The 12,277-nt window shown below is 40.3% G+C and overlaps 1 protein-coding gene across 2 annotated transcripts in view; it reads right to left on the reverse strand.

Annotated features, from left to right (window-relative positions):
* Positions 1 to 12,277, reverse strand: part of grm3 (glutamate receptor, metabotropic 3) — a 60,196-nt gene that overhangs the window by 27,709 nt on the left and 20,210 nt on the right. For both annotated transcript variants that reach the window (XM_061721968.1, XM_061721967.1), the window contains exons 3-4: positions 2,532 to 3,093; positions 1,434 to 1,577 (exon numbers count right to left, since the gene is read on the reverse strand). In XM_061721968.1, the coding sequence (XP_061577952.1) occupies positions 1,434 to 1,577; positions 2,532 to 2,843 (456 nt within the window). In that variant the 5' untranslated portion in view covers positions 2,844 to 3,093. The remainder of the gene's footprint in view (positions 1 to 1,433; positions 1,578 to 2,531; positions 3,094 to 12,277) is intronic.

Here is a 12,277-nt window from a genome sequence, read left to right on the forward strand (position 1 = left end):
ACAAGAAACACACAGACACTGTTCTTGCCTCAGCCTAATCCATCCTCCGCATATCACTCTGGGTTCTTATATATTTCATTCATTGCTCAGTTGATGAGATGTTTTGACAACATGTCAGGATTTCATTAGACTAATAACATAGAAGATTAGAAAACACACAGGTTGGCACATTAACAAACACTCGCGCTGACATGTACACGTACACACACGGTCACACTTAGTCTGCTTAGTCCTCCAGGCAGGTTTTATGGTTTTAAGATGGAAGTTGACTTAAATGTCATGGAAGGTCAGGTTGCAAAATGTAACCGCGTTTCTCCATGAACTGCCCTTGAATAAGGACCACAGCCACATAAGAGGTTTGTCTGCAGGGACACCGGGAGTTACTCTGTTAGTAAAGGCTACTCTTTTACTTTAAAGGGGGGAGAAAGGGAGGTGTAGTTCAAGAACAGGTTGAATGCGCTGTAGAGAAGTGAAAGGGAATGAAGAAAAAATGCTGCAGTGGAGGAGTGCTGGGTGTTTTCTGATTGGAGTGCAAGTCACATATACACACACATACACACATATGCAGTGCATGGTGTAACATAAAATAATTCCCTATTACTTCATTTAGAAGCAACAGACAGACTGGCCAAGGAGAGAAGCGTGAGGGAGTAGCTGGATGGACTTCACTGGAAAAGATGAGAAAGTAAAGCAAAGTTAAGGTCTACCCAAGTTAAACCAAAACAAAACAGAACAGAGGAACAGCAACAAACTGCAACAAGAACAAGGTGCAAGTAAATGTAGGATGATCGTGTGTGATGAAGGACACGAGGGAGAGCAGATTATTGACAATGGCTTCCCCAAAGAAACAAGAGGAAGAGAAGAAGGGACCTGAGGTCAACATACACACAATCTCTCCCCAAACAGCCGGAGGGAACACCTCTGGGTGCATATGAAGATGGTGGAGAAAGGAGAAGTAGGAAGTAAAGAGGAGAAAGAAAGTAAGGATTTAAACTACATTAAACAACTTAAAAAAAAGGAAATACATGCAATTGAAGAAACAGAAAAATGGAGGGAGAGAAGACAGAGAGACAGTTGCAGAGATTAGGGAATTAAGGACTGATAGGAGGAGACTGTTGTGCAGTCACAGAGGAGTAAGGGGGGGAAAAGTTTTATGCTAAACTATGCAAATTAACCAGCTCTGTGACAAGCGCTACATGAGCTTGAGAAACACACAAGAACACATTGACTGAAACTTGATTCGAAGAAATATGCATGCAAAGTCACACAGCCATGTAAACGTGGAAGCATGATAACTGGAACACGTCGCTGGAAGTCAGACTTTGCACACTTAGTCATGTCACTTGGATAAAATAAATGGGGAAAAACTATCAAGGAAGATGGTAATTATGGTGAATTTTGTTCATGTATTTCTGTGACTGGAAAATCATTACCTGTATAGAAACACTGCTAAAGGATCCTCCAATGACTGCAGCAATGGCCAGCGGGCTGTCATCCTGTAGAGCATAAGATCCATCTGGACAGATGAACTCTGTGTCGTCCACCTTTGTGAGGGAGGCTCTTACAAACTCCAGAGCCTAGGAAACACACATATACACGTACACTTTTTTATTCTTCATTTATTTCTTATCTCACAGTCAGTAGACCACATTGGATACCATATGCGTTATAGTTTTTCATCTGATCTTCCACAGCCTTTGAATTATGTTCATTGTGAGAAACATACCACATAAATTATATCACACTAACTTATTTAGTTATTTATTTTGCATTCCAAAGTGTCTTTCTTTTTGAAGGGACTATAAACATTCATCGCTGTACACCAGGGGCTCTTAGAGCTATCAGTACAAGGTCCAAATTTGCAAATGAACTCCTCTAAGACCTCAGCAGTTTATAACATATTTATGATATGTGGACAAATGAATCAGCAACCCATTCGGAGAAGCCAAATGTCAAGGATCCAGGGTTTACACACGTATACCACATCTGTCCAGGTGGATCTTATGAAGGCTGAAGCACATTTATATCAACTGAATATCACCTATATCATTTTCATTTCAGATAATTCAGACAACAAATAGCTGTGACCACCTTTACCTCACAATTGGTTTACTATAGAAAATGGGGGACTTTATGAAAATAAAAAATATATATATACTGCTCTTTTCTTATAATAATTTTTCTGTACCATGTATCATTAAAAGCTTTTTTTGGGATTAAAAAAAGGTTTTTTGAAAACAATACTTGACAAGGTGGTCAAACATAATGACCATCACTATTATGAAATTATTACTCCGTTATGACCTTGATATTACTGAGCTGTAATATATCATGCTCTCCTGATTTACATATCCAAGATTACACGCTGCACATATGCTGTGAGTAGAGTATTAATTAGCTAACAGGTACAAAAATAACTTCAGATAAAACTTGAAGATCAATTTACTAAAAAACTGTATTCAGGCAATGTCAAAGATCATCTCTCATTAAGAAACATGAAGAGTTTATGCATAGCGATGATGTTCACCAACCTGCTCCAGTGCATACGTATCTCTGGAGCAGGTGTCAAGGATGTGGACTCCGAGGGAAACTCCAGGCAGCAAAGTGTTGTCCATGTTGATTCTGTCTATAGCAAACAGCATGGCCTCCAGCCTCTGGATACCTCTATCTTCATTCACACGGCCACACTCCTCCATTCCAGCTCCTTTTTCGTGGACTGGGAATAGCCCCCCGAGTACCAGGTCACCCTCCATGCGGATCTCTCGACGTGACTGGGGTGGATCTGAGAGCAAGGCACCTTGATACATCATGACCAAAACTAGAGCAGGAATGCGGGACACCATGTTGGGCGGAGGGAGGACTTGGAGGGTACGGAACGTGAGGAGAGAGACTCAACGCAGAGGGAGTGAGAGGGGAGTGAAGTGCTGAAGGGTCAAGCTTAGGAGTGATGGGTTAAGACCGAGATTTGCAGAGCGAGGAGGGGTTGCGTCAAGCAGCCGTGGATGCTTGGGTGTGTTTGCGGCCCATGAAATGGTCAGGGAGTGCTGAGCTGGACCACACATGGAGGAGAAAACCATCTGGACATTGGTTCTCCTTGAAGAAGAAAGAGAGGACAGTGATGAGAAATATAGCTTAGTCCACGTATCACAGAACAAATCACAGAGTTGTCATGGTCTGTGTAGATGATATGAAGCATAAAGATAGAAAATAATATTCTTTTAGTGGAATTTAGGGACGTTGTTAACAAGAGCTCAACGTCATTGCTGCTTCACAACAAAAGCAACGACGAAGAGATGGAATTGTCTAAAGTGTGTACTTACTTTTATTCCAACTTCCCCCCCTTGCGTCACCCTGTAAACTTTCTTATTGAATGAATTTGTGTGTGTGTGTGTGTGTGTGTGTGTGTGTGTGTGTGTGTTAGCCCCCTGGTTGTATCAGGATAAGACAGCTTAGATGGCTGGTTGATACATGAGCCCAGCCTTCTCAACCCACAGATCAAAGAAGCTTCTGTAATCTGATCTCTCTTCCAACATTTCTCTGCTTGTCCATGAGTTTATACCCCTAAGTATAAGTGTGTGTGTATATGTGTGTTTGCGTTATCAGATGTATTGCTCCCCCTCTTCCCTGCATAATTATAGTGTAAGGACTGAATGGATTTTACCATGAAAGACGCTATCTGACAACAATGAGGCCAAGAACAGCTGATGCTATTGATCATAGCTTACTGTATGACTCAATCAGAGCTGAGTTTTGACATGTTTTATTACTAACATTTTCTCCTTTCATTTTTTTCGGGGACAGTCTAAAATATAAAACAGTGTAAAGCATACAGATTAATTTAAAAGGTTTATTCCACATATTATTATACCTTACGACCTCACAGGCAGTGTCAATTAAACAATTTACAGTATGCTGTAACTCTGGAGTGAGTTCTATCTTGTAAAGATTAAGGATATTAGCAGGAACCATGCAATACAAAACAATGTTGTAGAAGTGTTGTAGAAGAAATGCATATTTGCAATGTGTGTCGGAATAGCTTGTCCTGATAATTATATTGGATTTTGGGTCATTTTTTCTGCCTCCATTGCCATCAACATTACTATTTAATAAGCCAACATGGGAAGCAATCAAGCTTTGGAATCTCTGTTTAGTTTTACTTCAAAGATGAAGGGATTGTCTTTAGGCTCATGAAGACAACAAGACAACAAGACAGTGTGCAAACAAGACAGCAAGAACACTTACAACTTTTGTAATAGTGTATTGTTTTTGGTTTTTCTACAATTCTAGTCAGGAAAAAAGCAGCACAACTACTGGCGCAGCAATAAATTACAGCTCTTTGATCACTTTTTAGGTCGTTACACTCAGATTCAATGAATGTAAGACATTTCCGTCTGTAAGGGGCAGCTCTGCATTGAGAACTATAAACATTGGTTTATATTATAGTATGGTGATATCATTTTGTTATATGTTATAATATTATAATATTATTATGTTATATTAGGATATGATTATATTATTGTATAGCCTACTATTATAATATTACATATATTATATATGTCTTGTATTTGTATTATGTCCACTTGGTGTAATAAAAAAAAGAAAAAGAAAAAAAAAGAGAACTATAAGCATCAATAGTTGATGTAACCATATGGGAAAAAACATCATTTTGGGAAAAGTCTGCAAGCACCAGAGTAGAGAATTAGAGTCACAAGTTGAGTTTAGAATGTTACTGGGCAAAAAATAAGATTTAGTCTGACGGATTCAAACTTCTCTGGGATTGGAGGCATCTGCAACATCCATCAAACAGTGTAAATGTGTATTTTGTTCAGACAAATACGCATTCCAAATCAAGTAATCCAAAGTACATAAGAAATGAGTCTTTAAATAAGCTGTGAGAGGCCACTGAAAAGTTGACATTTTTGAAGCAGGATGGTTTAAGCACTTATTTAATGGACATCCATTAAGTTTTCTTTCAGACAGTAACTGTGCCCTGGGAAGGCCAGCAATAACTCTGATCCCCATTTCTTGTTATTAACAAATGTTAGCAAGTCATATGATTTATGCTGGAATAATATGAGGAGTGTAGCAAACATTAAAGCTGCCATTTATGCAACAATAGTATTTTAGGAGGGACTCAATGACCATATCAACAAGAACGCTATCCAGATTACCACAAACTGATATGCTGAATGCAACTATTTAAATGTTAAAATGATCACAAATGCAACATCTTATTTTTTTTATTACAAGACTAATATAAAAAATATCCCCTAAAAGCCAGTGAAGGTAAGTAAGGGTCGGAACAGAGAGGTCTGCACTTTTTCATAACCTTTACGGACAGAATATCCTGGCAAATTCAAGGGGTGAACGTGGTCCGGTTTGGAGACCTCAGTATTCCAGCCCTACTTTTTACAAAGATGCGGTCCTGATCGGGGCTGCACGATTATGGCCAAAATTATAATCGCAATTATTTTGATCAAAATTGTGATAACGATTATTTTGATCAATAATCACGATTATTTTGATCAATATTGTGATCACGATTATTCATCACAATTATTCAATGAGTTAAGTCCAATTTTTGTTTTATTGCACCATCATGTAAATATATCACATCTGTGTGCTACATTACTGCAAAATTACAAACATTTGCATAAAAATAAAATTGGTGCTCGTTAAATAAATGAAACACTGCTTACACTCACTAACATTATACATTTGTTAATTCTGGGTACATATCTTTGGCCAAATGGAACGTGATTGCTTTAGTGATCTCGACATGTCTTTGTGAGGTGGATGGATACCGTACGTGACGCGCTGTACAGGTGATGATGATGAACCACTCATGCTTGCAACGGATGCAAGGTTTTTCTTTGCCTTCATGAATTCATCGTAGTTGACTTTGTGATATGTTTTTAGGTGGTTGAACAAGTGAGTTGTGTTGGCTTGTGGCGACGAAACACCTTTAGAGCAATCTATGCATATTACATGTTCCTGGTTAACATCACTTGACCTAAATTTGAAATATTTCAAGACAACAGATGATGATCCGCTCCGAGGGACAATCACTTCGTCTTTTACTGTGCCAGACATTTTAATTTTGTTTTGACTTCTCATTTTACTGCAAATCCAGGCCATATCGAGTAGTGCTGTAATCAACCAAAGAAATTCTTTGTCAACTGAAGCCCTTGAATTTCGACAAAAATTTGTCGTTGTCGATTTGCTATATATTAAATCGTTTTTGATCTGATCTTTTGCACTGAAATTAATTACCCACTACAGCCTGTCGAAATAAATAGGAGCAATATTATTTATATAAAACAATTGTTTTGTCATGTTTTAATAATTGAATCATCAATTTAATATCATTCACATACATACATATTCATATCATACACGGTAGTGGTGAATATATATATTTTTTTTAATATTTTGGTGAGGCTCAAATAAATGCCAGAATATATATTTAATGAAACGACACCATCCCACCACAGTTAGAAACAGGAAGGCGCACAGAGAGAGAGAGAAAGAAAGATGCCAGTTACGTTAACAGCACACAGGACACCACCGTTGCGGTTAAAAAAAAAATTTATTAGACTAAACCATTGAAATATGTGAATTCTGATATGTTCATAATGTCAAAGCGGACGGGGCAAATTGGCTTACCGTTTTCAGGTGATATGCCATGTTTGATGTGGATAGTTTGGATATAACTGTTGATATAACTGTTGCTTACAAAGTTTGCATTCAACTTTTTTTTCCATTGTCTATTTTTATGAAATTCTGCCACACTCCAGAGATGTCTTTGACATGATACAGCTCAACAATTCATCGGACCTTGTCCTTCTACTTTACAATCTATCCGTCAATGGTCAGTGGGTTGGGCTAATCCAAAATAGCAAAAACAAGGGGGTGTCCAAAGATAGACTGTTAGCTGTGAAAGAGATGTGCTCTGAAAACACCCCTTTTGAACTTGGTACTTTCCTACTGATGAAATGAAATGAAATTAAAGAATCTACCAATCAGAATTTTTGTCCAGCCAGGGCGCATGAACTAATAAATCGACCAGTCCACTGGGAGATTATTACAACCCAGTATTAGGGCCAAACTAAAACAAAAAAAAATTGGAAATTACGAGAATAAAGTCGTAAAATTACAAGAATAAAGTCATAAAATTACGAGAATAAAGTCAAAACCTAATGTTGCGAGAATAAAGTTGTAATATTATGAGAATAAAGTTGTAATATTAAGAGAATAAAGTCGTAATATTACGAGAATAAAGTCGTTAAATTACGAGAATAAAGTCGTTAAATTACGAGAATAAAGTCATAGCCTAATGTTGCGAGAATAAAGTCGTAGTATTATGAGAATAAAGTCGTAATATTACTTGAATAAAGTCGTAAAATTACGAGAATAAAGTCGTAAAATTACAAGAATAAAGTCGTAATATTACGAGAATAAAGTCGTAAAATTACGAGAATAAAGTTGTGAAATTACAAGAATAAAGTCATAGCCTAATGTTGCGAGAATAAAGTCGTAATATTACGAGAATAAAGTCGTAATATTACAAGAATAAAGTCGTAAAATTACGAGAATAAAGTCGTGAAATTACAAGAATAAAGTCATATTGTTGCGAGAATAAAGTCGTAATATTACGACTTTATTCTCGTAGTATTACGACTTTATTCTCGTAAAATTAGGCTATGACTTTATTCTTGTAATTTTTACAACTTTATTCTCGTCATTTTACAACTTTTTTCTCGTAATTTTCCCTTTTTTTTGTCTTAGTTTGGCCCTAATACTCCATCGTAGATTATAGCCCTAGTATCCAGTAAAATTCAGGCGAGTGAGGTTACGCGCTGCAGCTTTGGGAACAGCTGTAATTGGCACATGCAGATGGCACCCTGTGAGTCAGTGGTCTCTTATTGGCTCATGCACCCAGTCACACACACAGGCACACAGCATTATTGAGACAGTGGTCTCACGTGAGCATCTGATTTGCTTTGCAGACGGCGCAGGAACTATTTTAATTTCTTTATTTCTCGCCCATATTTTTTTCATAATAATCGCACAATCACGTAATTTTGATCGTGTGAAGCGGTTAAAATTAAATTAATTGTGCAGCCCTAGTCCTGATAGTGTCATTAGGTAATGCTCTCATCAGAACTGAGAACATCTCATCAAGAGATTCTGGTTCAGGTCATTCAGTCATCTGGTTAGGATGCCTCCTAATGTCTTTCAGGGGAGGTGTTTCGGACATCTACGGTTGGGAGTAGGCCCTAAAGCAGACCTAGGACATGCTGGAGAGATTACATGTCTCAGCTGGCTGGGGAACATCCCAGTATTTCCCTGGAGAAGTGCTGGAGAAGGTGGCTGCAGAGGTCTAAGCTTCTCTGCCTAGGCTGCTGCCCCCTGCAACCCTAACCTAGATAAGCAGAAGATGATGGATGAAAGGATGGATGGGAGGATGGATGGATTTACAAAATAGAACAATATTTAACCGTTATCCATTCAGAGGACACGAGATACTGGTATTTTGTCAAATCCTGTGTCCTCACCTACCTATGCAAGAATGTTATGTTAACATGAGCACTTGATGCAACAGTCTCTCTTGACTTTCGTTTTCAATTGTTAATTCCTGGTTTCACTTACTATTCCCTTACTTGTGTTGTGCGTCGCCCATGTGAAATCTGGACTTATAAATGTATGAATATTTTGTGATTTTGAGGACCTGTAAAACCAGACTTTGCCCCTTCTTCCTGAAGTCCTGCGACCCCCTGCTGCTAACTCCTGGTTATCTCGGCCTGGGTCGAGATAGTCCGTTTACGACCCCCACGGCATGGCCGGAGATCAAAACAAGGACCCAGCAGGGTTTCTGCCAGGGAAAACAGACTTCCTTGGGGTTTTATGACACCTAAGCAGGGGTCGGGATGCAGCGGAGCCCTAAAACCAGACCTCAAAATGGTACTGCTTCTTTGAACCCCCCCCCTTTTCCGCTTTAATGTGCCTCATAAAATGGCGCCGTTGCCTGAACTACAACCCCCAGCATGCCTTGCGGGGGGGGGGGTGGCGCCTACAAGCGCGCGCATCCAATCGCAATGAGGCACAGATGACGTCACTGCAGCGCGCGTAGGATCAAAACCCCTGCCGCTGCTCCTCTTCTCTCTCTTCCGATCACCCTCTCATCCGAGCTGGATCGTTTGGCTCTGGGCCAAGATCCCATCTCCCTTTCTCCCCCCGGCTGGGGGGAGGTGTAAGGCCCCATCGGGCCGCTCCGTTGGACCTGCAGCCCGTTGAAGCCGCGGTGCACGGAGCCGCCCCCATCAGCTCTCGGTCTCAACTTTTCATCCAGAGTCCTGCTTCACGTGTCCCCGGTCCCTGGGAGCTGGAAAGGGGGGAGAAGCCGCTCCAAAGCTCGGCCCCGGCCCAGGGTGAGACCCGTTCCTCTTTCCTAACTTCTCTCTCTCTGCTCTTAAACTTCACCTGAAAGGACCTGTGGACAGCCTGCCCCGCGCAGAACCGAGACGCATCTCGCCGCCCGTCCCAGGGCCACGCGCTCAGGCCGACGGGCACCAGCACTCAGAAGAAGTAGACTGGCCCCGCGCGCCCCCGAGACGACGTGATAGCCTCCGGACCGGGGCTGGAGCGCCGGCTGCTTCAGCTGTACCCCCGTCCTCTCGTGATTCCAGAGTCAGGAGGAGGAGCGGGAGAGGCGGGAGGACTCTCTGGGATCGGACTCCGACCAAAGACCCGGCAGGAACCCCTGATCGGCACCCGGAGACCCGAGGAGGCGTGAGGTTTTGAGACCTGGGTGTATGAGTTTAACTGGGAGTGTTACAGAGCTAAATCTGTGTTCAGAGCTGAGTAATCTCAGTGTAATCACAACCATCATTATAAGGACTGTTTTCATTAATTTGTAGTCACTACTTTCTGCTAGTCATTCATGTTTTAAAGCGCTGTTTTCTGCAGTTGATCACGGTTTAACACCGGGATCACCATCCGTTCTAATTGCACGTGGCCAAGAGGGCGCGTCCATCTTTAAAAGACCACAGGAGCCTCGTTTGAACTGTAGATGTTCTGTATCTTCGTTATTATTGCTTGATTTCTTCTTTTTTTTCATTCCATGCATTTAACGTTTATGTTTCATTTTATTGATTGTTGTTTTTCTAGTTAATTAATTGTTTTATGATACTTAAGCCATTTCCGCCATCAGGTTTATTTGGGTGTTGCGTTTATCATCTTTTGACACCCGTATGTAAATAAATTCTGATTGATTTCTTTATGAGTGGTTGTGTTATTTCATGCAAGATTTGGTCACAAATTGATTCGTTTAAGCAGAGCCTTGTGTTCGGATATCACGCCTTCACTGTTATTCTGTAAGATTTGCTGTTCTGCAGGATAATTCAAATCATAATGAGACTGATTTTCTGCTGTTAGTTATCGAATCCCACCGGAAGTAAGGCCCCGGCGGTGGTGCCCCTACGAGAATTATCATTTTTGATAATACAATTTGATAAATAGTCAACTTTATTAATTATTAATAATTCTTTAATAGAATTATCATTAGCCTTGATAACTGTACAGCTAAGCTACCTATGAGTTGCACAACACTTGTGTCTGTTCTGTGCACTCTTTGGCAACTACACCATGTCCACAGCTAGTTGTAGTGTCAGGTGTACACACTGTAACTGCTTGTCAGGTTTAGGATCTTGAACTACCTAGTTATGAATTAATAATCTATCTAGATGACTTTCCCTGAATCAGTTCAGTGACGAGAACAGTCTGGAACAGAAGGCTAAAGGCAATACATGACCTGTAGGATATTATGTCCTTAGACCAGGGAATACTAAAGGAATGCATGGCTGACTTCCAGATATGAGTAAGAAAGAGTAAAGCATGTCATTTTCCTGTATACAGTATTCATTTAAAAAAAATTAAGAATGGAAAGACAGTTAGCCCTGATGACATGCTGGTGGAGGTGTGGACGTATTTAAGAAAGAAAGGAGTTGAGAATTTACTCAGATTGTTCAACAACATCTTGGAGAGTGAAAGAATATCTTAGAAATAGAGGAAAATTGCACAAGAACTGATTTTCAAGAACAGCTGTGGTGTCCAGAGGTGTAGCCACGATAGTGGTATGAAACTAATGAACCATGGGATGAAGATCTGGGAAAGCTTAAAAAAAAGACTGGTATCTGGAGCTATCTGTGGCAGAAGAGCAGCAGCCAGAGTAAAGTGAAAGTTTTACAAGACGATATTGAGAGGAGCCCTTCTCAACAGCTCGGAAAAAGTGGCACTGTCCAAGAGACTGGAGTCAAAGCTGCAGGTGGCAGAGCTGAAGACGTTAAGACTTTCTCTGGGAGTGATAAGGATGGATAGGATTAAATATGACTACATCAGGGAAACTGCCTGGGTCAATTGTCTTGGGGATAAAATAAGAGAGGCTTGATTGGGGTGGTTCGGAAACAAATCAGAAAGAAATGGATGATCTGCTGTGGTGAACCCTTGAGGAGAAGGCAAGAAGAATATGAAGGAGAAAAAAGCAGGCAAAGCCTCATACTAAATTCTGAGCATATAAAGTAGTATGCAGAAAGTACTGCAGACTGGTTTGGCAGTCATCAGTAGATAGTATTCCACTGTAAAAAAACAACTATACCACAGTACACATGGAGGCCGGTCACATTACTATTCCAACTGACTTCTGCTGTGATGACACATTGCATTATGGGATATAGTATGCAAGATAGAGAGATTGCATGCGCACTGAAGTTTTTCTTGGGAGATGCAAATCACCTGGGTACTTTTCACATGCTGCATACTATATACTAAATATTGGTAAAGCCAGTACGCACTACAATAGTAATGTGGAATGCTCTTTCCAAAAACAGTCATAGTTTCACTGTTTTCACCAGGTGTGATGTAAATTACTCTACCTCTCTTTTGGTGTTCATGTCTTTTTATTGTTCATTAATGAAATGTCACTTACAAAAATTGATTCTTTCCTTCATGTCAGTCTCTCTGATAAAACAGAAGCAGTGAGTTGATGTTTTGACTAGGAAAGTCAATCTAGACCATGATTCAAGCTCATAGTGAGATTCCCGCTGATTGCATATCTATGTTTGCGCGTGTGCGAGTGTGTTTGTGTGTGTATGTGTATAAGCAGGAGAGCATTTCTCCTCTCTTTGCTGGGCAAGGAAAAGGATGAAAGGCTCTCTTAGATGCACACAGCTCAAATTTTTCTGCCGGCAGCTGCCATACCTTTGCGACTATTCTCTGG

Source organism: Cololabis saira, chromosome 5 (assembly GCF_033807715.1).
Source record: "Cololabis saira isolate AMF1-May2022 chromosome 5, fColSai1.1, whole genome shotgun sequence".
Taxonomy (NCBI): domain Eukaryota; kingdom Metazoa; phylum Chordata; class Actinopteri; order Beloniformes; family Belonidae; genus Cololabis; species Cololabis saira.